This window comes from Cuculus canorus, chromosome 16, assembly GCF_017976375.1.
Source record: "Cuculus canorus isolate bCucCan1 chromosome 16, bCucCan1.pri, whole genome shotgun sequence".
In the NCBI taxonomy this organism is placed as follows: Eukaryota; Metazoa; Chordata; class Aves; order Cuculiformes; family Cuculidae; genus Cuculus; species Cuculus canorus.
Genome location: NC_071416.1, coordinates 2,995,559 through 3,023,446, shown reverse-complemented (window position 1 = coordinate 3,023,446; position 27,888 = coordinate 2,995,559). Strand labels below are relative to the sequence as shown.

Here is a 27,888-nt window from a genome sequence, read left to right as displayed (position 1 = left end):
AGTCACCATCCCTGGAGGGGTTTAAAAGACAGGTGGATGAGGTGCTCAGGGACATGGTTTAGTGGTGGATAGGAATGGTTGGACTCGATGATCCAAGAGGTCTTTTCCAACCTAGAGATTCTGTGATTCTGTGATACCAGCAGGATGGATGGCATTGTGCCCTTGAGGTGGGCCAGCCGCCCTGCGCAGCCCCCACCAGCACTCAAAGGGCCTCTTCCCAACCCCTGGATCACCTACACAAGTACCTCCCACCCTGGAAAGATGAATGCCTGACACAGAATCACAGAATCATTAAGGTTGGAAAATACATCTCAGGTCATCCAACCCCACTGTGCCGGCTAAACTCTGTCCCCAAATGCCACAGCTACACGGTTTTTGAACCCCTCCAGGGATGGGGACTCCACCACTGTCCCGAGCAGTCAGTTCCAGTGCTTCACCACTCTGTCAAGTAAAGAAATTTTTCTAATATCCAGTCTAAACCTCCCCTGGTGCAACTTGAGGCTGTTTCCTCTCACCCCATCACTTATTACTTGGGCGAAGAGACCGGCACCTGCACCAGGAGCCGGTTGTGGAGCAACCACAATGTAATTTCTGCCATTCTTTGACGCTGTAGTTCTTTGGGGCAGGCTGAATTTCAACAGTCCAGGGCAGGTGGTACGTCCCTGCCATGCTCAGCTCCATCAAGCAACACTTGGCATGTGAGGAAGCAGCCCGGTTTGCCCCAGCCCTGGCGCTGTGCTGCTCGTGTGGCTCCTGACGCAACCCGGGGGCTTGAACTGACCCCCAAATTAACCTGTGGACAGAAGGATAAAAACCACAAACCAAACCAGACATTTCTCTTGGCTGTAAATGTTCGGTTTTTTAATGATGGCTGTTGGAAGTTGCTCAAAGGTTTGGGCTGTCACAGTCCCAGAGGAGATGGCAGCGTACAGATGAGTTCGATGTGCCATGTGGTGTTCGTGGTGTGCATCCTACCACATACAGAGTACACATAGCAACGGACGGAGTAGCGTGGGGGTGGCTAATTAGTCGCTCCGATTTCGTTTGGTCCTTTGCACTCCTTCACCCATCATGAGACGTTAGCACAGGGGTTTTTTGTTTCGTTTTTTTTTTTCACTAAAATTCCAAGTTTTGCATCTACTAGCTTCTCGTTTTGTAATACATCGGTAATATTTTTTTTTTAAATGGTTAAACACAATAAACAGCTCGGTTATGGAACTCAGTAATGAAAGACAAAGTACAGTTTGAGACCACGTGTGATGCAGTCCTAGCGGGCGTCACTAGAAGGGTCTGCTTGCCTATCCTGCTTCACCACAGCAATATTTGAGCACTGCTTCGCAATTTAAAATGCTAACAATCTTCCCACTTCTTCCCCCCTCATCGTTGTAATTAGGAATATTTCTAGCGTGTTTGTCATCCTGTTTTGTTCATGGCTGACATCACAAAGCTCTACTTTCTCTATCCTACCTGGACATTCCATGTGTTGTGCTTACATCGCGCTGAACAACATTCAGTGACAGGTAGAGGGCTCACGGGCATCACCTGCTCCTCACAGCGAGCGTGCAAAGCGGTTCGGACACTTACATGAATGGCATTTCCTTACGGGGATGGATTTTCCATTGCATTGCAAGAAACTCTTCTTCCATTCTTATTTACCATGGTAGAAATACCAGCATCAACAACGGAACAGACTCAGTTTGTGGTTAGGACGCAACATCCTAAACCCTTCGCAGCTGTAGGAGGGAGAAGCAGAAGCTCCTCCTGTTGGAAGAGACCTGTGAGAAGCTGAACATTCAGGTATTTTTCTAGCCTTTACCTGATTTCATTTCTGTCGGACGTGGCTAGCAACAAACTCATCCTACTGTGCGGCGCGCTTCCTATTGGCCTTGCCAAATATTTGCCTGTGAAGAAGTGAGCAAAACCAGGAAAAAAACAAATTTCAAAGGCATACAATGTCTGTAACAGCTACAGGGACTGGATTTTGTTTCATAAACAGGCCTAATTCTTACTGTAACTTGACTATTCCAGCAAAATATAACAACGACCTCACTCCAAACAAACATTTCCATTCTCCTGAAAGCCAACGTACACATTCCACAATCTAGTTACACATGCCACGGAACAACAATTCATCTTTTCCCAGCATCTTAATGGGGGGGGGGGCAGAGTGCAGTCTACATCTACACATATTTTTCAGTATATTGGTAACCATCGGTTCATTGTTTCTTGCTGACGGGAGCTGCAAACAACACCGTATGACATTGAACTATTTCTCTCATGAATGGCTCCCAAAACAAAAACATGTATTCCCATGATTGTTTCGTTTAGACCCAATCTGTCTTCAGATTGTCCCACTCTAGGGCTCGATGTCGCCAGGTAACCTTGCGGTGTCTGGTTTGGTGCTTCTCGAGCGTCTGCTCCGCACTCTTCGCCCTCTCTGAGTGCTCAGGGGTTCCTCATGCACTGTGCTGAGCGGCAGCGTTGATTCGTTATGAATGTACAAAACATCTGACCAGCAGGTATTGGAAAATCGTACCCAGGAAATTCCCTGGATTTCGTAATAAACTAAGATCTTTTAGAATGGTTCAGCATCAGAATGTCTTCTGCTTACGATACTGAATTGTTCCTGTTCATAGATTTCATGATCGTAATTCATTTATGAGACAGCTATTAAAAAAATGGTTCTGTTCAGAGGTGGTTTGGCTACACTGGAGAATGCTGGGTTTAACAGGGAACTGAAGGAAGTTTCCCAGGTCAGTTGAAACCTGTCCTGAAGACTCTGATGTTCGCAGAGCGAGCCTGTGGAGGATGGCACACCAAGACTGACGCACGACTGAGGCAGTAAGAAGAAAAGAGGCTCCACACTGCAAGGCTGCCTGTATTTTTTTCCAGTTTTCCTGCTGCTTTCAGTCCCAGGCTGTCCAAATCTCATAAGTCACTGAAGTAGTTTCGTTTGGTAGGCTTTTGAATGCATTTTTTTTCTTCTTTTTTTTCCTTTTTGTCCATCGTCCTCATCAGCTCAATGAGTTGCAGTGTGCAGCGGGCTGTGTCATACCCACTCCTGGACAGGTCTTTTGTAATACACAACGTTTTGCTGCACCTCTTTGTTTTTAAACTGGAAGATTGTGTATACCAAGACAAGGATACACAGAGACAAAATGCACGGGATGACAACTGCGATTGCATTTACAGTGCTAGGCACATCGTTTATTGTCACCATAATATCCACATCGTCGTGGGGGAGGCGTCGGTCCTTGCTTCGCTCAACATCCTTCTGGTTGCAGCCCATCCAGTCTTTGAGGATCGACCTGGGGTAGCCTGGCTCCACGCTCAGCCTCTGGTTATCAAACTTCCAGTACTCCTTCCCTTTGTAGAAGTAGGTATAAACTAGGAGACAAAACAGAGAATATTCCTCACCGCACTACTTCCAACGTGATAACTGTACTTGTGTGAAGATGTGCCGAGAGAATCACAGAATCATTAAGGTTGGAAAAGACCTCTCAGCTCATCCAGTCCAACCATCAGCCCAATACCACCGTGCCGGGTAAACCATGGCCCCATGTGCCACTGCCACATGGGTTTTGAACCCCTCCAGGGATGGGGACTCCACCACTGCCCTGGGCAGCCTCTGCCAGTGCTTCACCCCTCTGTCAGTAAATACAGTTTTGCTAATATCCACTTTAAACTTCCCCTGGCACAACTTGAGGCTGTTTCCTCTCATCCTATCCCTTGTTACTTGGGAGAAGAGATCAGCACCCACTTCACTCCAACCTCCTTTCAGGTAGTAAGAGAGTGATGAGGTCTCCCCTCAGTCTCCTCTTCTCCAGGCTAAACAACCCCAGGTCCCACAACCTCCTCTCATAAAGACTCATTCTCCAGCCCCTTCCCCAGCTCCATTCCCTTCTCTGGATGTGCTCCAGCCCCTCAACATCTTTCTTGTAGTGAGAGGCCCAAAACTGAACCCAGGATTCGAGGGTGTGACCTGTTAGGCAAGCTGGAGCCCCTAACAGAGTGACTCAGAAACGGGGAGGAAAAAATGTAAGTTATGGCATCCTTGCAACCAGGAAAACTCGGACAGGGCCTGTTGTGGCAGCAAACCCAGAATTCCCCTTCCCACTGCCCAGAGGTGGCATTGCGATGACGTGGTGCAGCAGCTGAGGGGGCACCGGGGTTGGGGGAGAGTCAGGAAGGATCTCAGTGCTGGTGCTCGCAGGTGCCAGTGTGGCCCCAAGGCTGGTGAGACAATTCCTATCTCGGGAAATACTCAAACACACAATACACCCCACATCCAACCACCCAACCCCCAAGGCAGACAAGCTGCTCCTGCTCTAACCGGAGTCCTGCCTGCCGATACGTACAGCCTTCTTTGCTGATGAAAGCTCCCTGTGGAGCTTGAGGGATTCCTCGCCACACGGTGATGGGTTTTGGGTATCCTGGGTCTGTTGCCCTCTTGTCTTCATTGTACCTCCAGTATCTGTCGCCTTTGAAGAAGTAGGTTTTGCCTACTGGCTCCCAGCGCAGAGCCGTGTCGATGCCCTCCCGGGGCAGACAGCTCCCCAGCTCCACCAGACTGTGTGGGTAGCCTGGCTCTGCTGTCACTTCTTTAAAAACCCAGTATTTATCTCCTAGAAACAAACAGGGACACCAACAACAATCAGATTTGCCTCATTAGTAATTGAAGTGGGAAATAGCCACAATGAACCACAGCAGACCGAGGGCTTCCAGACTTAATAGTATTAAGTGAAAAAGCTGCTCCGCTTCATTTTGAACCTGATTTTTTTTTGCTGTTCCTCAGCTCTTTTCTTGGAGGAGAAGTTAAACAACTTTTTCCCGTAAACCTTTTCTAGGCCAGTCACAATTTCACAGAAACACAGAATCATGGAAACACGGTTGGGTTGGAAGGGACCTTAAAACCCATCCAGTTCCACCCCCTGCCATGGGCAGGGACACCTCCCACTGGATCCGGTTGCTCCACGCCCCATCCAACCTGGCCTGGAACCCCTCCAGGGATGGGGCAGCCACCACTGCTCTGGGCAACCTGGGCCAGGGCCTCCCCACCCTCACAGGAAACATTTCTTCCTAAGATCTCATCTCAATCTCCTCCTCTGTCACACTCTGTCTTTGCCATCCCTCATTCAGGCTGGGGAGTTCCTTGCAGGTGTCAGCCCATACTTCTCAATCATTTCTGCTGCCTTTCGCTGCACCTTCTCAAGCTTTAATGCAGTTTATGGAGCTGAGGGACTGAAGCTGCAGACAAGAATGCAGAAGACCAGGTATCATGTTTCTACACGCAGCATGTTGATGCTTTCTAGCCACACTTTATTGCTTACAACTTACTCTCAAGTTACAGGATCCCATTCAAACACTGTCACAGTACAAGGAGCAAATGTCGGTCCTGGTATAATGTTGGTCAGTTTGTCTCTTTGGGAGACAATTGACTCACAGAATCATAGGATGTCCTGAGTTGGAAGGGATCTACAAGGATCATCGAGTCCAACTCCTGTCCCTGCACAGGACAACCCCAATATTCACACTGTGGGGCTGAGTGCATTGGCTAAACGCTTCTGGAATGTTGTCAGCCAGTGACTGCTTCCCTGGGAGCTGTTCCAGTGCTCCACCAACCCCTGGGTGAAGAACCTCTTCTTAACGTCCAACCTAACCCTTCCCTGGCACACCTTCCTGCCATTCCCTCAAGTTCTGTCATTGGTCACCAGAGAGAAGAGCTCAACGCCTGCTCCTCCTTCTCCCCTTGTAAGGAAGCTGTAGACCACAATGAGGTCTCCCCTCAGTCTTCTTCTCCAGGCTGAACAGGCCAAGTGACTTTGGCTGCTCCTCATGTAACTTCCCCTCTAGACCCTTCACCAATTCCATGCCCTCCTCTGGACACTCTCCAGTAGCTTTAGATCCTTTTTATACTGAGGTGCTTAAAACTGCACCCAGTAGCCAAGGTCTCAAACTGGTTTGGGAGTGCCCTAACACCTTGCTGAAACACGTTCAAGGAGACAGGAAGGAGACTCCCTGGGAAACAGGAGCCATTTTCTGTTACCGCATGGAAGCCAATGTCCACTAATCAATATTAGCTCCACACAGAGATCGTCCAGGCAAGGCCAATCCACACAAAACTATACTTTAAGGATCAGTGGCTGCTTGAAGTGTTCCCTTGAGAAAGGACAAGGAGGCAGCGTACCTGTTCTCACCCCCTTCCTACATAAAAGAGCAGTGTGATGTCAGGCGGGGGTGGGAGCCCGGGACTAAAATGCACTGTACCTTTGAAGAAAACGAATTTCCCATCAGACCGCTCGTAGGCTGCATCAATCTTCGCGGGGAGGCCTTTCCAGAACTGCTCGATTTGCATGGGATAGCCCTCCTGCACCCGGTTGTTGCGCAGCCGCCAGAACCAGCGATCCTGAGAAAATCAGAAGCGTCTTCAGACCGAATATTTTTATCTGGGAGTCAAGCCAGGCTGGGCCTGCAGCGTCAAGCATTACTAATCCCTGCCTGGGCCCCGGAACCATTAAGGACAGAAGTCCTGGTTCAGGTGGGAGCTCCAACCCAGCCCAACACTGTCTCCAGTGAGGGAAGCGCTTCATGGGGAAGATGGCAGCCAAAAGGGTGAGAAGTTGATTGCTGGTGCTGTGAAAAAGAGTGCAAAGAAGGAGAGGACAAAGGAGCAGGGGGAAGCAAGTCCGAGGTTATAAGCGTTATGAACCCATTTGTGAGTGATGTCTCTGCGTATCTCGAGGTGTCACTCCTGTCCTGGTACAATCAGTACTGAACTATCAGCCCCAGGAGAGCCAAACAGCCTTAACATCGTGTGTGTGTGTGTGTGAGTTGTAAACATCCCTTTAGATATGAGACCATCAGTTAAAGGCATGGTGGATCCTCGGGGATGAATGAGGGCAGGGCAGAGCCTGCAAGACTTCCCCCAGATACCGTCGAGCCCTCGACTGTTTTTAGTTCAGACATTGGCTGCCACTGGTGTGGTTTCTCCCTTTAATCCCCTTCGGTATGTCCCTCTCCACACTCACACCCACTGGGCAGTGTGAAAGCTAACAGTATTTTGGGAATGGGACCCTGGGTTTCTATTTTGAAGGCACTCTGACGTGGGTTACTGAGCTCTCCCTTCTCCCTGGCTGTTGTTTACAGCCAACGTTGACTCAAACTCCCCGGGAGCTTCAGGCAGGCTGAGCACTCCTTAAAGCCCAGGCTTCAACGTGTGCCATCTCTGGAGGCCAGGAGACTCAATCCCTGGCCAGTTACGCTTTCTGGCTTTAGGTGGTTCCTCTCTGAGCCTGATGGTGTCCGAATTCTCTGCCAGGATATCCAGTTTGCATTTTGGTGCCCAGGCTGCCGGGGTGTTTTGTGAATCCCATCAGTCACTGTTTGCAAATACTCCAGAGCCAACCTGCTCACATTTCCTTCTAATATTGCTCACTCATCAGCCACAGACATTTCAAATCTCACTACCTTATAGTTCTATTAATTTTTTCCAGCAACAAAACTAAAGACTCGTGTCCAAGCAAGAATTCTTGGTACCTTAAAAACAAACATTTCTCCTCTAAAGAGAGCCACGGTGTTAAAGTTGCCATCGCAGATGTTCGGTTTCATCCCAGGAGACGATGGCCTGTCACCCAGAGGAGGACTAGGCGGTCGTGGCTGTCTCTCATGTTTTCTTTCCGAGGTGGAGTGAATTCTGCGAACAGGAAGAGTCGGTAAAGGCCTGGTTGGCTCCAAGGGTTCAACAGGAGGACCTAGAAGTGAAAAGAGAAATGTTTAGCAAAGTGGGTTGGATTTTCTGTGCTTCCCTCGCAGGTTTTAAAAGGCAACAGGCTGGATGAAAAGCATCGTGAGGTGTTTACATACTCCTTATTCCCTAGAAATGGGGAGCAGAATGAGATGCATCCACACGTGAAAGATGTCCCAGAACAGATGAGCAACAAGAAGAGGAGCCAGTATGTTTTTGTAGGTCTTCCCAAGAAGGCTGGAGCTAAAAAGAAGGAGAAGCCACACCAATCACGGTCCCAACTGAACTGAAAGGTAACAATCCTTGAAGAGAAATGTTTAGTAGACCATAAAAAAAAAATTAAAAAAAACCAAAATCAAAGCAAAATCAGAAAAAATTAGGAGTGAAAACCGATGCTACAATCGAAGAGGAACTGCAAGGGAACTTAGAAATTAGAAAGCAATTCCTTTATTATCATGACAGGACGAAAGGGAATGGCCTCAAATTGCACCAGAGGAAGTTCAGATTAGATAGTAGAGAAATTTCTTCACTGAAAGGTTACTCGGGCCCTGGCAGAGGCTGTGCAGGGAGGTGGTGGAGTCCCCATCCCTGGAGGGGTTTAGAAGATGTGTAGATGAGGTGCTCAGGGATCCGGTTCAGTATTGGACAGGTATGGTTGGACTCGATGAGCTCAAAGGTCTTTTAAAGCCAAACAATTCTATGATTACAGTTCAGCCATAAATCTTTTTGCCTTCACAGCACCATGGGGTCAAAGATCCACTCTCTCCAAACAAGTGAGGACCACGTGTTTCCCAGTCACGGCCTGCCCTGCTCAGCTCTCTCACGTTCAGCCCAAGTGCCCAAAGGCTGTCACAGTCTTCTGCAGAGAAGAGGAAAGCTAAAATAGCGCCTGCAACCCAGGGCATCAATGGGAAGGTTTTAATTAACCCCAAGACGCCACTGAAACAGAATGCAGTCAACTCACAAGGCAGAAGCAGAGCCACCCACTGCAGTCAGGATGGTGCAAGTCAGCAATGATTCGGGTGAAGCAGAGATTTGCATTAACTGAAACATTTGCAAGTGATCACCGGGCTGGACCGACAGTGGCAGCCGGGCTGCCGTACACGCTCGCTGCTCGCAACGGCCAAACCCGCGCTGGTGGATCGCTCTGGGGGGTACCCAGTGCTGACAAGGCTTCCCACACATTTTGCAGTGATGCTGCAACTTGCTTGGATGTGGACTTTGTCATTGCACTCAAGATATTCCTCTTACTGTCCTTCCCTACCAGCCTTGGATGTTCCCTTTGTATCTTTCGGTTCTCTTCTTGGTTTTATGCATTTTAGGCCTTCTGATTTATCCCGAAGGAAGCCTCGTCTCCTCTCATGGTTATAGAGACTGCCTTTTTACCTGTAGTTGCTGCCTTTGCTTTGCCACTGATTGAGGGTGGGTTTACAGCTAAAGAGGGAAGGAAATCCTATGGTTATGCCCAAGAAAAGAGCAGAGGAGCACACACACACCACAAAAATCCTCGTGTCCGAGCACTAGGCAGGCAGAATTTGATCTACAGCGTGGAAAGCAGAAGCAAAGCCCATCCATTGCTGCAGAAAGATGCTATCTCGTAAGACCTAAGCTACATCAGAGCACAAGCTGGCAGGAAAGCACAAGGAATAGACCTGCAATAGTTTGCAGGTCGTTGCTATTTCCAGAATCTCATCACAGCACCCTGCCTCCAAACAGATGGCTAAAGGCAGGATATAACAGGTTTATCAGCAGCAGAGATGGCCGCATGAACAAAGAGCTACTCAAGAGCTGCCGGCACCTTGGTATTCACTGCAGAACTGAGGACACCCACCACTGGACACCAAAGCAGGCACAGCCTCAGGCACCGCGTCCCCCAGCAGCTTTGGAGAATCAGCCAGAGCAAATCTCTTTGAGAGAAAAGTTAAGCGAGAGAGGTTATCGCATGGGTCTGCAACCAGGCCTGAACCCGGCCACCTACGTACTCCGTGTGATCCCAGCACCGGAGCCGAACCCACCCCTGGGGCTGAATCTGCTGCCACTTCCACAGGAGAAGCGGGTAAGAAACCTCCTGGAGTTGGAAACTCTGCATTCTGGAGGGAAGCAACTTGCTGGGCCTTTACAGACACTGTGTGGAGAAGAAGACTTTCTTCCTCTCTATCACAACCAAGGTAAAGAACGTCAGAAAGCTTTTGGGTCACAGCAGATCACCTTCAGAGTGTGACTCCCGCCACTGGCACTTAGCCTCCTCCCTTCAAGCTTCCTCTGCCGCAGAGCATCTGAATACCAAGGTGACCTGTGAAGATAACACAGAGAGAGGAGGCATTTAGGAGCCACTGTGTCAATAGGTGAGGACAAAATATAATCGTGCTGTCCTCCCGGCTATTGACAGAGTGTTCCCTCAACTGCCCAACACCCGCCTGGAGGCTCAGCGTCCTGCGTGGCTCAGCATCCATCACAGCCAGCTCTGCGTGAGCCCAACGGCTCTCCAAGCCGACCAGCGCAGAGGATGCCCTCCTTCCTGATCAGGGGAGATAGGGATCCACCTGCAAACAAAGGCCTGCCCTTATCTTCTTAATGTTCACTCCAAGAATAAAACTATCATCCTGACTACGGGCAGGCAGTTTGAATAACACACAGGAAGGGTCTGGGCTAAAAAAATCTGAGGTTTCTGCAGACCCTACCAGCTCTTCAGGTACACAGGAGAGGCTCCTCGGTTCCAAAGCAAGAGCTACAATCCAAACAAGCAAGGGAGAGTGAAAGAAACCCACCCGGCTGCTCTGCAGACTCCAGGGCAGCAGAGAGAGGTCCCTGTTCAAAGAAAATGAGCTGCCAAGGAACTATCTCAGGGATGAGAGATGGTCCATCCACAACAGCTCAGAGCTTGGGAAGGACTCATTTCCCTTGCTCGCTCGGTAAACCTGTCCACAGAGCGCTTTGCACGTCCGGGGTTGGACTGCAGCAGTGGACTGGCTACTCCACTTAGTTTAGGCGTCCCTGCCACAGAGCTACAGGCTGCAGCACAAGCGCCAGTGCCCACGGCACACCCAACGGGTAGCAAAGGTCCCTGTGATCATCACTGGGCAGCAGGAAGGGTTTCTTCTCACATAGATGCTCTCCTCTGAATGACCAACTGCCACCAGGGTGATAGAACATTCACCTGGAAGACAAGCATCGATGGCTGAAATCCTTGCTCTAAGCCAAAGGGAAGGCTCTCCTGGGCTCTGTAACGAGGCTGTTCACCTTGCGGTTGGGTTCTCTGCTTTGGGTGCAAGAAATCCAAGTTTGAAATTCCCAGGCTTAGGCAGGCAAATGATGAGAGTTTGGGGGCTCTGCAAGATGCTCCAGCTGTGCTGCTTGCAGCCCAGTTCCCCTCTGGAAAAGTTTTAAGCAGCCTGACATCTGTTCCACTGCGAAACAGGACATTGGTTTCTACTCAGAAACATCTCTGGGATGAGAGAAGCATTTCAAGCCCGGACATAACATGAAGCAGTGAACATGAAACCCTCCAAGAGGTGGGGACTCCGTCAGCTCCCCCTTTGTCGGGAGGCAGCTGATCAGTAGGATCAGTTCCCTCCTCTCGCAGCTCCTCTGTGCAGCTCCAGGGCTGATGGGGGCACAGGTGAGTCCTTGCGTCATGGCAGAGTCCCCCAGGTGGAGGGTGGACCACAACGGCAGCACCAGGAGCCAGACGGTTCCTCACTGCCTGGTTTTCAGAGGAATCGGGAAGTAGACCTGGCATGCGGCAGGTGAGACTCAGTGGATGCACCAGAGGTGGAGCCTGGCAGGTCCTGCCGAGTGCAGGAGGAAAGCTGCAAATGAAGGGATGCAAGATGGACAGAGAGTCTGGTATCTCTGCAGCCCCAGGGTAGACCCCTCCTGCTCTCTTATTGCCAGGTATTCTCCTTCTCCTGCCCTCCAATGAACACGGCACCATGGGACCTGGATCCATAAGTCCCAGATCCTGCAGCCCCTATAGATAAGATCATTACTCTATTCTCTTCACGTGTTCAAGGGGACATTATTGGAAAAAGCCCCAGGCCTAACATTTCCAGGTCCTGCATGACAGCAAAGCTTGCTCTGGTGGTCCCACTCACAATGCAGTGCCACCATGTGGAGCATCAGGTCTTCCTGCTGTTTCACCACAAGCCGTCTCACACACAGGTGCAGGTTACAAGGATCTGGGATTGCTCTCTGGGTCACCACTGGGAAGAGGTGAGGAAGGTTATGGAACCCGTGCTTGCTGCACAGGAGTAATGAGCGTGGCAGAAGATGCTACATGCTCATGGGCGTGGTGCCCTGCTGATCCCCTCCTCATGGATGTCAGAGCCGACCTTGTCCAGATACTTGGCCAGGGACCGGTGTGGTGTCATGACCACTCTGGACCTCAGCTGTCATGGGATGCAGCAAATACACTGACTGGAGCTCTTCTCTTGAGCTGCACAGAAGATGTGTGAAGTTGAGACATCCTCAGTGAGATCTGGGAGGACTCAGATCCTTAAGGTCGTCTCCAGGCTTAACAATTTGGCCTATCTTTGAGTGACTAGGAGACCTTTCCTTTGTGACCTCAGGCTTTGAAAGGGTCTTGAAGATGTAATGGCCTGGTTTACCATCTCCAAGCATCCGTGTGGACGTGCGTTCTTCCCGCCCATCATGCCAACCCCTCGGCTCCTTGGGCACAGAGTCAGAAAAGTTGCTCCTATCATACAGTATCATGAGAGGCTGCTTCACACTGCAAAAGGGTGCTTATAGCAGGACGTGACGATCAGGAGAAGCAGTGCTGAAGGATGATTGGTTCACTGGCAAGGCCATGGCCGAGGATGTCTCCTCTCTCCACCTGCACAGTAGCAGCATGCAGCTCTGCCTTTAACACTCGTAAAATTAAAAGAGGCAGGATGTCAACTCAAGAGGACATCCAGAGGACCTACATAACGCTGTTATTTCCAGTTTAATTCCTTCCTGGACATGGCACTTGTGACATGGGCTCATAAGGACAGTGCGAGATATCCTTCTGAAAAAGACATGTGAAGAGCAGTCACATTTCCCTCATTTTGTCAAGGAGCACGCCGCAAGGATCACCTGTCAAAGGATGGAAACACAGCCGACGTGTCACACAATCCTTAGTTTGGGTTGGAAGAGACCTTAAAGCCCATCCAGTTCCACCCCCTGCCATGGGCAGGGAACACCTCCCACTGGATCTGGTTGCCCAAAACTTCATCCAACCTGGTGTTACAGTCAGCTCTGTCACACGCGGTGAGCTGCTGGCCTGGTCATCATTGGCTCATAAGTGCAAATAACATTTTAACCATTGACTTTACACCAACCAGCACGAAGCACAAATGAGTTCGCATCACCTGCTGTCTCTTCAGGTGAGTTTTGAAACAAATCCTGCAGAAAACAACTTAATAATTCGACAAATCAATACAGAATAGATTCAGGCATGTTTCTTTTCTAATCAATAAACATATATACAACACAAAAATACATTTGAAACGCATCATTCCCAAAAGGTGGCAACAAAATGGACTTAAGCTTTCATAGAATCCTAGAATGGTTTGGGTTGGAAGGGACTTTAAAGATCATCCAGTCCCACACCCTGCCATGGACAGGGACACCTCCCACTGGATCCGGTTGCTCCAAGCCCCATCCAACCTGGCCTGGAACCCCTCCAGGGATGGAGCAGCCACCACTGCTCTGGGAAACCTGGGCCAGGGCCTCCCCACCCTCACTGTGAAGAATTTCTTCCCCATGTCTAATCTAATTCTTCCCCCTTCAAATCTGAAACCATCCCTCCTCGTCCTATCCCTGCACTCCCTGATCCAGCTTTGCTGGAGCCCCCTTCAAATACTGGAAGCTGCTCTAAGGTCTCCCCGCAGCCTTCTCTTCTCCAGGCTGAACAACCCCAACTCTCTCAGCCTGTCCTCGTACAGGAGGTACTCCAGCCCTCAGATCATCTTTGTGGCCTCATCTGGACCCGTTCCAACCAACTAGAGCTTCTGCTCTTTGCTTTAATAACTTCAATGGAATGAAAAATTGGAAGTTTAAATTGAATTTATTTTTTAAAAAGGAAGCTGCAGGCAAGGCAGCTCTGGCTTCCCTCTGAGTTCTTCTGCACAGTAGGTTTCTAAGTAATACATATTGAGAACGCGGAGCTGCACAGCAGAAAATGTCCAGGCAGCAAGAAAGCAGGAGGTTCTGATTTTTGGGCAGCTGCTCTGGATGGGCTCCTGGCCCAGACACAACGAAGCCGACTGGCACCATGAAAATAAAACACATTGGCTGAACATTCCTGCTAAAGCTACAAGAAGAGTATTTCGGCAGTCCCCTCTCAGTGGGAAGAAGCTTAGATGAAAGGGTGTGTTCTCATATCTCCAGTTCCAAGAGAAACATAACCTGCATTTTCCATCTTTTCTTTGTGAACCGTAAGAGTAAAACCTAGTTGTAAACTAAACTTTAGGTTTTGGACCATATCTCTGAGCTAAGGGCCAAAATCTCTGCCTGAGGATCAAAGCTCCTCCTGCAGAAGCTGCTGCTTCTCCCCAAAGGACTGGCTGTCCCCGAATCCACCATCCCCACCCCACTCCAGTTCACAGAAGAGCCTTGTGTGACTCCACGACAGGTGACAAACTAATTCCCAGTCCCCCCTGCACCAGGTGGTGATTAACTCACACTGCTTTTTCCAAGCTGGATTAATTTTAACTGGTTAATTTTAAGCACGTATTGCATCCAGAGGATTTTCACATGGATTGTGGCTTAAATATGATGTCACTACTAAGTGAAAAATAGGTGGAAGGGCAGTGGTGGTGCAGGGAGGGCAGGACTGAGCTCTGCTCATAGCTTTGCTCAAGATCATAGAATCATAGAATCACCAGGTTGGAAAAGAGCTCTTGGATCATCGAGTCCAACCATTCCTATCTGCCACTAAACCATGTCCCTGAGCACCTCATCTACCCATCTTTTGAACCCCTCCAGGGATGGTACCTCCACCCCCTCCCTGGGCAGCCTCTGCCAGGGCCCCATGACCCTTGCTGTGAAAATGTTTTTTTCCTGCTATCCAGCCTGACCCTCCCCTGGCACAGCTTGAGGCCATTCCCCCTTGTCCTGTCCTCTGTTACTTGGGAGAAGATCCTGTACCCTCCTCTCCACACCCTCCTTTCAGGTAGTTGTAGAGAGCAATAAGGTCTCCCCTCAGCCTCTTCTTCTCCAGGTTAAACAACCCCAGTTCCCTCAGCCGCTCCTCATAAGACTTGTTCTCCAGCCCCTTCCTCAGCTTCATTGCTCTTCTCTGGACACTCTCCAGAGCCTCAACATCCTTCTTGTGATGAGGGGCCCAGAACTGAACACAGGATTCAAGGTGTGGCCTCACCAGTGCTGAGTACAGAGGGAGAATCACCTCCCTGGACCTGCTGGGCACACCATTTCTGATCCAAGCCAAGATGCCATTGGCCATCTTGGCCACCTGGGCCACTGCTGGCTCATGGTCAGTGCAGGGCTCTCACAAACTGCCAGGGCCCAGAGGACACCAATGGGTCTCACCAGCATCGCCCAATACATCCACCCCCACCCATTCCAACCCAGCCCGTGGTCTCTCCCCAAGCCGTGCTGGTCCCCAGCTCAGCTCCAGCTGAGGTTGGCTCCAACCACGAATATGAAGAACCATGGCTGTCAATTCCTTATTGGTTCCCTTTCCAAAGGGGTATCTGAAAGCAGAGAAACCAGAACGTGTTCTCGATTGCACTTTCACTGTCAGCAATAAATTAATTTTTTTTGCTTCTGATCAGTCCAAGCCCACAGGAGCGAAACCAACATTTCAAAGCAGAAACAGCGGAATGACATGTGAGCAGCTTTCCAAAATGAAACCTTAGGTTTATTATTCAATGAAAGTTTAATACTTGCAACCCCAGCACTGCATTTCAAAACCATCCAGAGTCTCCGTTATCCTGGGTAGCTGAATAAATCCTATGTTAAAGTACACGTAAGTAAATGATACCATATTTTAATTGCCATGCAACTTCACCCTAGTAATGATCAGAAATCTTCAGCTGCACTAATGGGAAGAGATAGCTCCCCCCGAGTGTCCTTCAAGCCATCTTATTTTAAATGTGGGACCTTACTTGGAAATCTGCTTACAGTCAGGATGAACAAATGTCTCTACAAAAGTCTGTTTTTTCCCATTGCTGAGACAGGAGCCAGGGAAACCATCCCAGAGAGAGATTTCTCTGATCCCAGCAGCAATCCTTTGGAAACAGCAGCTTTCCCACTTACGACCATCCTGAAAGAGGGCATTTTTGAGGTCTAATTCATAAAATATCTCCTGCACTGGTGCTGGGAGCTAATATTTGACTGCAGATCATAGAAAGTTAGAATGGTTTGGGTTGGAAGGGATCTCAAAGTCCATTCAGTTCTACCCCCTGCCATGGGCAGGGACACCTCCCACTGGATCCGGTTGCTCCAAGCCCCATCCAACCTGGTCTGGAACACCTCCAGGGATGGAGCAGCCACCACTGCTCTGGGCAACCTGGGCCAGGGCCTCCCCACCCTCACAGCAATCTCCCCTCTTGCAGCTGAAAAATGTTCCCCCTCATCCTATCCCTGCACTCCCTGATCCAGAGCCCCTCCCCCAGCTTTCCTGGAACCCCTTTCTGCGCTGGAATCTGCTCTTAGGTCCCCACAGCCTTCTCTTCTCCAGGCTGAACAACCCCAACTCTCTCAACCTGTCCTCACACAGGAGATGCTTCAGCCCTCGGATCATCTCCGTGGCCTCCTCTGCACTCTCTTCAACAGCCCCACGTCCTTTCTGTGCTCAGGACTCCAGAACTGTACACAGGGCTCCAGATGGGTCTCACAGAGCAGAGCAGAGGGGCAGAATCCCCTCCCTGGCCCTGCTGGTCCCACGGCTGTGGATGCAGCCCAGGACACAATTGGTTTCTGGGCTGTGAGTGCACATTGCCGGCTCATGTGGAGCTTCTCATTCCCCACACTCCGAGTCCTTCTCCTCGGGGCTGCTCTCCATCTCTGTCAAACTTGTTCCTTCCTCAAAGAATGAAATCAGGGGTGTTTGACAAAACCTCATTTCCTTGCACTGTCATGAACCACATTCTTTAGCATTGTCTAGCTCAGCCTCCCCCTGACTGCGGTTCCTAAACCTGCATTTCCTCCCAGAGCCTCCTTCAGCCAATAATTCTCTGAAAGTCTCTCAGCCATGATCCCATCACATTGTCCTAAATCATCTCCAGCCCCTTGTTTTTTTCCTATAATCCTTCTGCCTCCTTTTCTCTCTTTTCCTTGAGCGCATATCTTAGGTATGTGACGTACAACAACACTCAGCTGGAGCTTAAAAGAACTGAAGCGTTCCCTAAGCAGATCCAACCTTTTTTTTTTCCCTACATTCCATATGTGGAGAAAAAAAAGAGTGCATAAAACCCCTTTACCTTTCCTTGATGTTCCATGTTCTTCGCATTCTTCTCATCTATCTGCACTGGACAAATCTTGAGCAGAGCAACTGCCTGGTTTTCCCTTTCTAGATCTCTTTGATATCGGGGATACAGTGAGGGATGGAGCAGTGACACCACAGGGGTTTGGTTATCCTGACCCGTGCAAGGATATTGCCACCGGGATAGTTGTCGGATATCTGGCTGTGGATCAAGGTTCTTTACAAGCTCCCCATTGAGCTACTGCAAGAAATCCAGCCCACCATCCGCTGGCATTTTGGGAGCTACCTCTCCATGGCTGTAAAACGCTCACTGGACTCGAGCTCAGTGTAAATAAATGAACTGATAGTGTTGCTCACCATAGATCTTCTGAATTCCTTGGAGGTCATCTTGGGGCAGTTTGAAGTTGTGTGTTTCCATGTACTGGTAGAAGGGAGCCATGATAGCACTGGGATCGTTGGAGTGTTCCAGACCCAGCGCGTGTCCCAGCTCGTGGACTGCAACCAGAAAGAGATCGTTCCCTGTGGAAAGAAGGCAAAGCCAGGTTAGCCAACAGCAATGCCGCAATCCCAAGCCTCACTTCCTCATAAAGCATGAAGCAAATGCTTTGCTACCCGCTTGTCCAGCAGGTCCTGTTGCCAGGGACACCTCCTGGAGCAGGGGTTAATCCTGAAAGTCTATGCAGCTTCTACAGTCACTGTCACAGAATGAGCAGAAGCCCATGACCACCCACCACCACAAGCACCCCCAGACCGCGTACAACAGGCAGCTGCCTGGAGTGAAACGATGGAACGAAAGGAGCGAAGATTGAGATGAGATCTTAGGAAGAAATTGTTTACCGAGAGTGTGGCGAGGCCCTGGCCCAGGTTGCTCAGAGCCGTGGTGGCTGCCCCATCCCTGGAGGTGTTCCAGGGCAGGTTGGATGAGGCTTGGAACAACCAGATGCAGTGGGAGGTGTCCCTGCCCACCACTAAATCCTAGGGGAGATCTGGAGAGCACCTGACAAAGCAGAAGGAAGGACAGAGAAGGCCAGGGCTAACACCCACCGTAGCACGGGTAGTACCTGGGACAATCCCATCTCCTCTAGCACAGGTTCCCCAACATGCTTTTACTTTGCCGAGCTCCTGGCACTGCTCTGTCTGACAGAGGAGGTGAGTACAGGTAGCATTGTCCCACAGGAGGCAGAGCCACACAGGGAAAGGTTGGGTTGGATCCCAGTGGCAGGAGAAGGAAGGATGAAGGAGGAAAGAAGGGACAAGCTCTTGACAGGAAGAGAAAGGGCTGAGGAGCCCTGTCTAGTTCAGAAGCTGGTAGGAGTGTGAAGCAGGGGTACCTTCAACTCTACGTCACAGGCATACACTCCTCTTCAGTCCAATGGATCTGGGACCCTCGTCTCCTTGATCTAGGGTGGTCCCTGGATGTCCTACTCCGTGAGGGCACCTTGACATGGGAGGTGACACAGGCAATGCTGTGTGAGAAATGAAGACACAGCCAACAAGGACAGATGGAAGAGTCTCCCCATGTCAATAAAATGCCCAAGTCCTCAATTCTGCCCCAATCAGGCTTTTTTTTTTGGCAAGGCACAGACCAAGAGCACTTGCAGTCACGCACAGCAGAAGACAACTGGCAGTGGCAGCTCTGTGGCTGCTTTGCAGCACCTCCAAACAGTGGATCTCCATTCCCCACATCTCCAGACTGCGCCAATCTTAGAAGTAACAAAGCTCAGCTCTGGGTACACGGCTGAGCTCTCCTTGGGACAGGAGTTGCAACCATGATCCACATAGAACTCTCCACTTCCTAAAGACCTATTGCTTCACTGTTATCCATAAATACCTGACGACACAGGTCCAGAGCCCTGCAAGCCTTCAAGTGCTTTGCCAGCATCCCAAGATACCTAAAGTCAGTAACAAACAGTGCTCAACTGGTCACACACACCCCACCAAAATGGTTAAATTGTCTGAACGTTAAAGTTAGAGGGTCGAAACACTTCAATATGCAAGACATTAAAACAGACAAATGCATTTCAAGTGGATGTCCAAATATATTTGCTGAAATACAAATGTCAAAAAAATACATGGGCGAAAATTCAGCCATATATATACATACATAAAATTCCAGAATTTCTGTATTCAGGAAATCCAAATGGGGAATTACTTTATATCTTTTTCTCATCTGTTGCTGAAAATTCTGGTGTGTGCACAACAAGTCCAACATTACAGCAGTTTCAGAGCATTAAGCAGTTTCACGGTAAAGTTTGGAGGACTGATCACGCCTCATGGGTTTTCAAAGCTACCCAAGCCTAGAAGACGCACCCAGTTTGCAAAAGGGACTCAAAGACTCAAAGTCTTGTTGAAAATTCAATGGACTTACTCTCTTATATAACCTAAACGCTCATGAAAGCAGAATACTCATTGCTACCACAACTACTCACATGTGGAAGTCCATGGTAACAGCATTTTCACCATGGGCTGGGCCTGTGCAAAGTGCTTGGAGACCTTTTCCCTCAATTTGGAGGTATTTTCCTCCTTGCTGAAGTATCCAAAGACCACACAAGTCTACATATGAATTTTCACAATTGCCTCTACCTTTATCAGGAGCATAAGACCAGACGCTATCTTCATTTAAATTCATTTTAAAGAGCGTTCAATCCCTTGTTTCTGCCCAGAACAACCGCCAGCCCACTTTACAGCTGGCAAACAGCATCCCACAGACTCACAGAGTGGCTGAGGTTGGAAGGCACCTTTGGATGTTGTCTAGTCCAACCCCCAGCTCAAGCAAGGCAAAGTAAAGCAGGTTGTTCAGGACTATGTCCAGTCAGGTTTTGTATTTCAAGGTTCTTCTGTTGGGAAGCTCCCATACATTGCACTCCAGACGTGCTGAGCAGAAAGGATCATCTCCCTTGACCTGCTGGCAATACAGCCCTGGATGCTGTTGGCTTTCTGTACTGCAGGGACACTACTGACTCGTGTTCAACTTGGTGTCAACCAGGACCCCAGGTCCTTCTCTGCAGAACTGCTTTCCAGTCTGATGGCCACCAACAAAACCGAGGTTCAGGGCCTCCATTTCTCTTTGCTCAACGTCATGAGGTTCTCATAAGCCCATTTCTCCAGCTTTTCAAGGTCTCTATGAACAACGGCATCACTATTCAGTACACCAGCCAATCCTCCACATTTTGTATCATCTTCTGACTTGCTGAGGGTGCACTCCACTGCATCACTAAGGTCATTCACGAAGACGTTAAACAGTATTGACCTCTATAGTGACCCCTCTGACACATACTCTGAACTACAGCATCTTATGGTTACTGCAGCCAAGGACACTACTGATCTTCCCACTACCTACCAGCTCTTCCTTTTTAAGTGTCAGGTCCAGCAGATCACTTGTCTGTTGGTTCTTTGACCACCAGTGAGACAACTAGGAAGAGTTCGAGATGATCAGCATGCCCTGGAAGACGAAGACTCATAGCTGAAGAGGCATATCAACAACCACAGTGGTCAGGCCAACAAGCTCTTTCACTTTTGAAGAGAAAGGCACCTTTTCCTTACACCTGAAAATATGGACAACTGTGGAAAACAGCTGCTGTCTGGTTTTAAAACCCCGGTTTGACTGCCAGTGGTGTGCGAGCATGCAGAGAAAGTTTTGGCTAGGGAGCTCTGCTGCCTTGCTTCTGGAGATAAGAGACTTAGAAATGAACCTTCCGGTTCTAGCCAGCACAGAGGCCAATCACCACTGAGTGGAAAAGCTGTCCTCCTACAGGGGGATGCACTGTGAGGAGGCCAAGCTGGAGGAGCAATGTGCTGGGAGGTGGAGGCTGGAGCAGAGGAAGTGGACCTAAAGAGAGTTCCTAGGAAATTACTTCCACATAAGGTAGGACAAAAATCTTCTGCCTCTCAACAAATACGCTGGTTCTCAATCCTGTGGTTGTTTCTCATCTCAAAGCTTTTGCTGAAAGGCACTACAACAGTTCCCAGACGTAGTTCCCTCTCCTGCTCCCTGCCCTGGCCAAAGATTCCTCATCACTGTGTCCCCCTCATCCTTCTTTTCGTTCCAGCCTCCTCTCAGCCACATCCAGAGTTCTCTTCCTTCCAACACGCCCATGTCACCTGCCTTCTCCACCTGATGGATTCTACAAGAGGGTCCCAAGTCTGAAGGCAGCTACATCATTCTGAGGGCAAGTGGACAACATGCATTCCAGGGGAGCAGGACACAGGAGAAAAAAGCCTCGAGACCATTTTGTAAGCACACAGTACTCAAAACCCCAGCTCTGGATCCATTATCCAGGTCGGTTCATATCAATAATGGTGTTAAGCAAGAAGTTCCCTTTATTTTTATAAACGGAAGGGAGTTTCACAGCGTGGAAGAGAACACATCGTACGTTTTCTTTTCTGAGGGTGGGCTAGGATTTTCTCTGAAAAGAAAATATCAAGGTATAAAACTATTTCCTGACAGCATACTTCTCTCCTCCCACAGCCCCTCTCTTGGAGCTGACACAGCTCATGTGCTGTTACCCACCACGATCTGGAAACAGCCCACTCGGCTGACCCACAGGAGTCCTGAAAGGAGCCTTGGACCTCTCAAACCGTTTCTGTGGGATCTTGAACACAACGGTAAGGTCTCTGACCTCCACGTTCTCCACATTTCTTGTCCAAACAGCACTCATAACATCATCTGTCTTCTAGGAGCAAGATGCAGAAGGGAGAACTAATAGCCTAGCTCAACACTTAGCTACTCATACAGAAACAAGGTCAGACAATCAGATAAAGCTCCTTGATTTCACGTTCAACCTCCTCCTCCAAGACCATATAAAAAGAAAAACTTGTATTCCATGCATAGCAGCCACCTGGGTAAGACAGGAGGGTGAAGGAGGAAGAGAGCACCCCTGTTTGCATTTGCAGGGCAAGGTCCCAAGCACTGACTTTTGTACCATCAGTACAAAACAAACAGGTCTGGTCAGAGACCCACCTGAGCTTTCTCCTTCCTGATTCTCTGGAGGCACCCAAACACCCACCAATCAGCACCAGAAAGAAGATGAACCCTGTAAAACTGGGATTAATTTTTTAAGTAGGTTCATTGAGTGAAACAGTTTGACCTGTATGCTCGAACATAGAGGAACACAGTTAATTTAGCTTTAAAGTTGTGTTTTCTTTACCAAAACGATGTTATCACCGCAAAAAGTCAGAATTGAGTACACACCTATAACAATATAAATGCATCACCCACTACCATGATGCCAAACCAGGGGAATACACTCCTTATTTCACACCCGCTTAATAGCTCTGTGCTCCTCCTGCACACACCAGACAGAACACACAGCTTCAAACAGCCTTTTCAGCTGAACTCCCTTAATTCAAAGTAATCTAAGTGCTCAGAATAAACTTCCTGCTAGCTGATACATTCCCAGTCGGGCTAACTTACTTCGGATAAACTGCAATATAATATATATACACTATGATAGAGCATAACCTCATATATACTATAATATAATATACTACCTTTCCCTGCAAAGAAATGAATAGTTTTATTGCAACAACACAGAGAACATTGTAGTCACAAACTGATTTATGTACGATCTTCCTTCTAGTCATGTACTCCATCACTCATGCTTCTTGGATTTGCATCTTCAGCTGGACAAATGTCTGTTAAATCAGGTAACACATTTGGAGAAAGGTTTTCTTCGTGGAACTGCTAGGACACGCCTTCTGGCGCAATTTCCTTCATTTTAATTACAAAAATCCATATCAAAACCTTTTCTGCATTTAGCTATTAAGTACCCAGTTGCGGTAGGTCAGCAAAACAGCTCATTTCAAAGCCTGTCCATGTGAGGAACAGGTCCCAAGGTTACCGTTATGGCAATGGAGTGATGTTACCATCAGGATTTATCCCTGAGCACGACAGCTGGAGAGAGAGAGCTGTACGGAGTGTACGTGTCAAGCACCTTGCACAGTAGAGCGCAAATCCAGGACAGAGCTTCCAAGACAACAGAAATACAAACAATGTTGTGTATAACTAAGCATAGAAAAGCAACCGTGAGTCTCTGCTCTCTGTCACACCAGTTTTACACGTTACAAACTGTATCGCCGTGCTAACACGTCTATAGTTTGCACTTACTCAGACATCACTAAAAAGACGTATGAGGGTTAAATTCTGAAATTTTATTCAAGTAAGCTTGATTCAAGAATTCAGATCACTGGTTCTGACAATGGCATGCCTTGGATATTTACAGAAAAGATCGTGTGAACTGAACGTGCTTTAAATGCACTAAAATGATCCCTTCCACTCCAACAGCCATGCGAGGCAATTGTTTTCCAAGCACAACTTAAAGAAGCTTTAGGGCTACTCTAAGCTATGTCTTGGCTCTTGCACCTTCAGACCAGCAGGTGTGAACCATCAAACATAAGATATGATTTGTGTGTTCTCCTCTGTTCACCTCCACAACACGCTCGGCTCAAGCACAGCTTCTCAGTCTTCCGAGAGCCTGAAGAAGTGGCGATACTGCTCTTCCATTTGTTTGCATCAAATGAGATGTGGAAAACGGCTTTTCTATCTAAAAAGGAAGAAAACACATGTCAAAAAGAAATATAGGTTTCATTTCGTTCATAAGCTATTATCGCTGTAAAAATAGCCGTGAATATGATGCATCTTAAAGACTATAGAATGGTTTGGTTTGGAAAGGACCCTTAAAGCCCATCCAGTCCAAACCGAGCTCTTCAACCAGATCACATTGCTCAAGAGCCCCATCCAATCTGGCCTTGAATGCTTCCAGGGATGGGACATCAACCACCCCTCTGAGCAACCTGTGCTTCATGGAAATTCTTCACACTGTCTTCAAACGGTTTCACCAGAGAAGAAGAACAACTGATGGGCAGCCTTAACAGAAGATGTACCACAGCCACGTTACCAAAGAGATCAAGTGGCTGCGGAAGGACAAAGAACCGCATTGTGCTACCAACCCTCATGAAAGACAGGCAGTTTGCCTTATTGTCCTCAGAAGGCAGTGTGCCAACCAGGTCTGCTCGTTGGGTGACTGACCTGACCAGGGCTGCAAGCTGTGCTTTATCCAACACGGCACAGATGGCTCTACGAGGAGAGGCTCCTGTAGAAGGCCACGGAAAAAAGAGAAAATGTTTTTTTGGAACGGTGAGACCAGAACTGACCAAGTGACGTGGAGGGCAGAATGGGCAGCCCAAGAGAGGGGAAGTTGTGACTGCGTCAGGTGGCTCAGCAGCCCAACGCTCAATGCAACAAGAGTGTTCTGCTGACAAATCTTCCTCTATCTTTCACAAGTGTAGGCTGTAATTCAATAAGCAATTCAATACCAAAGAATTGCCAATGCCAAAATGGAAACCCATATTTGCCTCTATTAGCATATCATTCCCTAAACTGGGAGAACAGATGAAAAAGAAAATTACTCATGAAGACATGGAAAATGTAGATATGACTTTCATTCCATCAATCTTGAAAAGAATCAAGGAATCCTGGAATGGTTTGGGTTGGAAGGGACCTCGAAGCCCATCCAGTCCCACCTCCTGCCATGGGCAGGGATACCTCCCACTGGATCCGGTTACTCCAAGCCCCATCCAACCTGGCCTTGAACACCTCCAGGGATGGGGCAGCCACCACTGCTCTGGGCAACCTGGGCCAGGGCCTCCCCACCCTCACAGCAAAACATTTCTTCCTAAGATCTCATCTTAACCTCCCTTCTTTCAGCTGAAAACCCTTGCCCCTCATCCTATCTTTGCACTCCCTGATCCAGAGCCCCTCCCCAGCTTTCCTGGAGCCCTTTTCAGCAGCAGAAGCTGCTCTAAGGTCTCCCCGGAGCCTTCTCTTCTCGAGGCTGAACAGCCCCAACTCTCCCAGCCTGTCCTCGTACGGGCGGTGCTCCAGTCCTCTGTGGCCCTGAGAAGAAGCTATGCTGGTGCTGGTGGTTTTATTTTATAGAAGTATTTAAATATAGCAGGATCTACAGACAGAATTAAATACAGCTGTGGAACAATTGGAATGTAACTACCAATTTAAAAAAAAGGGGGGGATTTTGGAAGAGTTTGCAGCCTGGCCCAGTGTTTCAAACGGGCCCTGGCATGGGCAGAGTGCACACAAAGCTGTTTGTATTATTTGGAATTCTTTTTTGCCAGGCAGGTTGAAATCATATTTAGCTCCTGGTGCTGGCAAGAGAGAACGTGCTGTGCTGGAAGTGATGTGAGTGGCTCTTTGCCGCTAAGAGGGTGTTCTCCACCTCAGACAGGAGCCCTACTCTCTTTGTCCTTCCCGGACATAGAAAGTTCCTGATGGGGCTGGAAAGATTCAGCAGGACTGAGAAGCAAGAGATGTAAGAGACACTTCTCCTTCAAACTCGTATTCTTGGTGGACGTGGGGAAAGAAGGACATTCTAGTCAAACCATCTGCAAATCTTGTGTTCTTCTTCAGAAACAAGAAAGAATAAAAATGAGGTTTAAACGGCTCCCACATCTACCACTTGGTGGTGATGTCAAAATCCAAAATATCAGGTGCCATTCCACTGCTGATGCTGCAACTCAGTCACACGGAGCAGCACACTCTTTTCAAGAATCCCTCTATTTCTCATTTTCAATCTTCCTGAACACCTGTTATTTCACCCATCTCCCCTTCAGCAAGTGGGATGCAGTGAGTTTGTTAGAGATACTGCTGGGGTTTGGCTCACTTCATACCATTTCTTTCTGCTTTATAAAGGAAGGCAGCAAAAAGAGACTTCCTTGCTCACCTTGATTCTCACGACCTGCATTTTCTCTTCCTTTTAAATGAAAGGAGACTTCATTTTGATCCCTACTGGCTCCTTCCTATGAACCTCTGAGTATCTCATTCCCTGTGGGAAGGAGTAAAACATTTCACTTTGATTATACAGCAATCAACAGCATTCCAGATACCTACAGTTGGGTTCGTACTCCGTGTAGTGAAGAATTACTGACGAAAGCAATGGATAATAATTTTCTTTACGGAACACTGTGAACATCAGGTACATTTACAAATACATTGTCTTGAAAGTTAAATTTGCAGGTGATCCTTATTAATTAATTTCTGCTGGAATCATAGAATCACCAGGTTGGAAAAGACCTCTGAGATCACCGAGTCCAACTCGATGTCACTAAACCATATCCTTAAGTACCTCATCTACTTGTGTTTTAAACCCCTCCAGGGATGGTGCCTCCACCCCCTCCCTGGGCAGCCTCTGCCAGGGCCCCATGACCCTTGCTGCGAGTATTTTTTTCCTGACCCTCCCCTGGCGCAGCTTGAGGCCATTCCCCCTTGTCCTGTCCCCTGTCACTTGCGAGAAGAGCTCAGCACCCTCCTCTCTACACCCTCCTTTCAGGCCGCTGTAGGCAGCGATAAGGTCTCCCCTCAGCCTCCTCTTCTCCAGGCTAAATAATAAATTATAATAAACGCAATAACTTGCAGCATGAATACTGCAAAGCCTTCCAACCCCAACGGCACCAGCCCCACACTGCCCTGACACCACTTCTCTGTCTGTGTAATGACAGCATTATACAACAAAAGAAAGTGCTACTTACAGAGCTGCTGTCCAATAGCGAAGAAGACGACTCTGAAGACGGCATCTTCCAGGTGTGCTGGTGGGCATCCTCTCTTCACTCTCATCAAACATTTTAATGTGCAAGTTCTCTATTTATGGCCTTCTACGTTTGGACTGACATGACAGCGACGTAACCTCAAAGTGTTGCGGAGTTAAGCCGCCTGATTTGATTTTGCTTTGCCACGGCTGGCTCTGTCGAGACCACGTGTCTACGTGCTTGCTCCAATTTATTTTAACATCAGCAGATGATTTTCAGATGATTTTAGCAACTCTGGCTTGTGGAAACAAGCCTCTCTAAGCAGTGACAGGATGAAACCAGTGTTAGGTAGGTATGCTCTAGAGACTACATACTGATCATCTTGAGTTACAGAAGTACTGACCAACAGCACAATCAGCTGGAGGGAGGGATCACAAAAAGGGCTGATGGAATAAATGGACATTTTAATATAATTTATGCCCCACTTGACTTCCAACATCTCTATGAAAGTCTTGGATAACAGCTCTTCTGCGTCAAAGGACAAGTGAGTAACTTCAAAACAGCTCTGAAAAATATTGATGATCGTTTTCAACAATATCGTGTCAGAAGCCTGAAAAATAATAACGGATTCAAAATGCCATTTGTTAGAACAAAACTCTTTAGATGTGGAGATGTTTAGTACCTGAGAAATCAGAGAAAGAAAATTAAAAGGGTGTTTAACAGCCACACAGCACAAAGATTCTGTGTGTAATGCGTTGTGAGCACCCGCACCCTCTGTCAGGTCACTCACTGTATCGATACTCTGCACATGGTCTGTGCTGGCCTCAGCACTGCCACGGAAAAAAGAGGGAAAACAAGAGAGAAACGAGGCAGAAAGCAAGATAAAACTCAGAGGAAACTGGAATTAATCAAGGATAAAAGAGTACAAGTTCTGGCAATACACTGGGTGAAGGCACAGGGGTTAAGGGAAGCTGCGTTGAGTTTTTCAGCAAGCACGCGCTGCGCCTGACCGAGGCAGCTCAGGGGGTGCAGGAAGACAGGAGGGAGTCACCCTGGAAAAGCAGATACCAACACAAATCTTGCAGGGAAAAAAGCAACAACTGGATACTCTTCATTCCTCTTAGTCCCTCCCTCCACCCAAAATATCACCATTGTAGTCAAGCAAATCAAATAGGAT

The 27,888-nt window shown here is 48.4% G+C and overlaps 1 protein-coding gene and 1 long non-coding RNA gene across 4 annotated transcripts in view; both read right to left on the bottom strand.

The window, feature by feature from the left end:
- Window positions 1-201: 201 nt before the first annotated feature.
- The window catches only part of MMP24 (matrix metallopeptidase 24), a 51,377-nt gene continuing 23,690 nt past the window's right edge, over window positions 202-27,888 (bottom strand). For 2 of the 3 annotated variants that reach the window (XM_054081472.1, XM_054081473.1), the window contains exons 5-9: window positions 17,532-17,693; window positions 7,537-7,751; window positions 6,268-6,406; window positions 4,359-4,625; window positions 203-3,387 (exon numbers count right to left, since the gene is read on the bottom strand). In XM_054081472.1, coding sequence (XP_053937447.1) covers window positions 3,050-3,387; window positions 4,359-4,625; window positions 6,268-6,406; window positions 7,537-7,751; window positions 17,532-17,693 — 1,121 coding nt within the window. In that variant the 3' untranslated portion in view covers window positions 203-3,049. Of the gene's footprint in view, window positions 3,388-4,358; window positions 4,626-6,267; window positions 6,407-7,536; window positions 7,752-17,531; window positions 17,694-27,888 lie in introns of all 3 variants that reach the window. The other variant, XM_054081474.1, reaches the window with a different exon arrangement.
- On the bottom strand, window positions 18,664-27,274 carry LOC128853807 (uncharacterized). Its single transcript, XR_008452585.1, has 3 exons — window positions 26,715-27,274; window positions 25,910-26,011; window positions 18,664-23,716 (listed from the first exon to the last, which is right to left on the bottom strand). It is a non-coding gene; the product is annotated as an uncharacterized LOC128853807 (long non-coding RNA).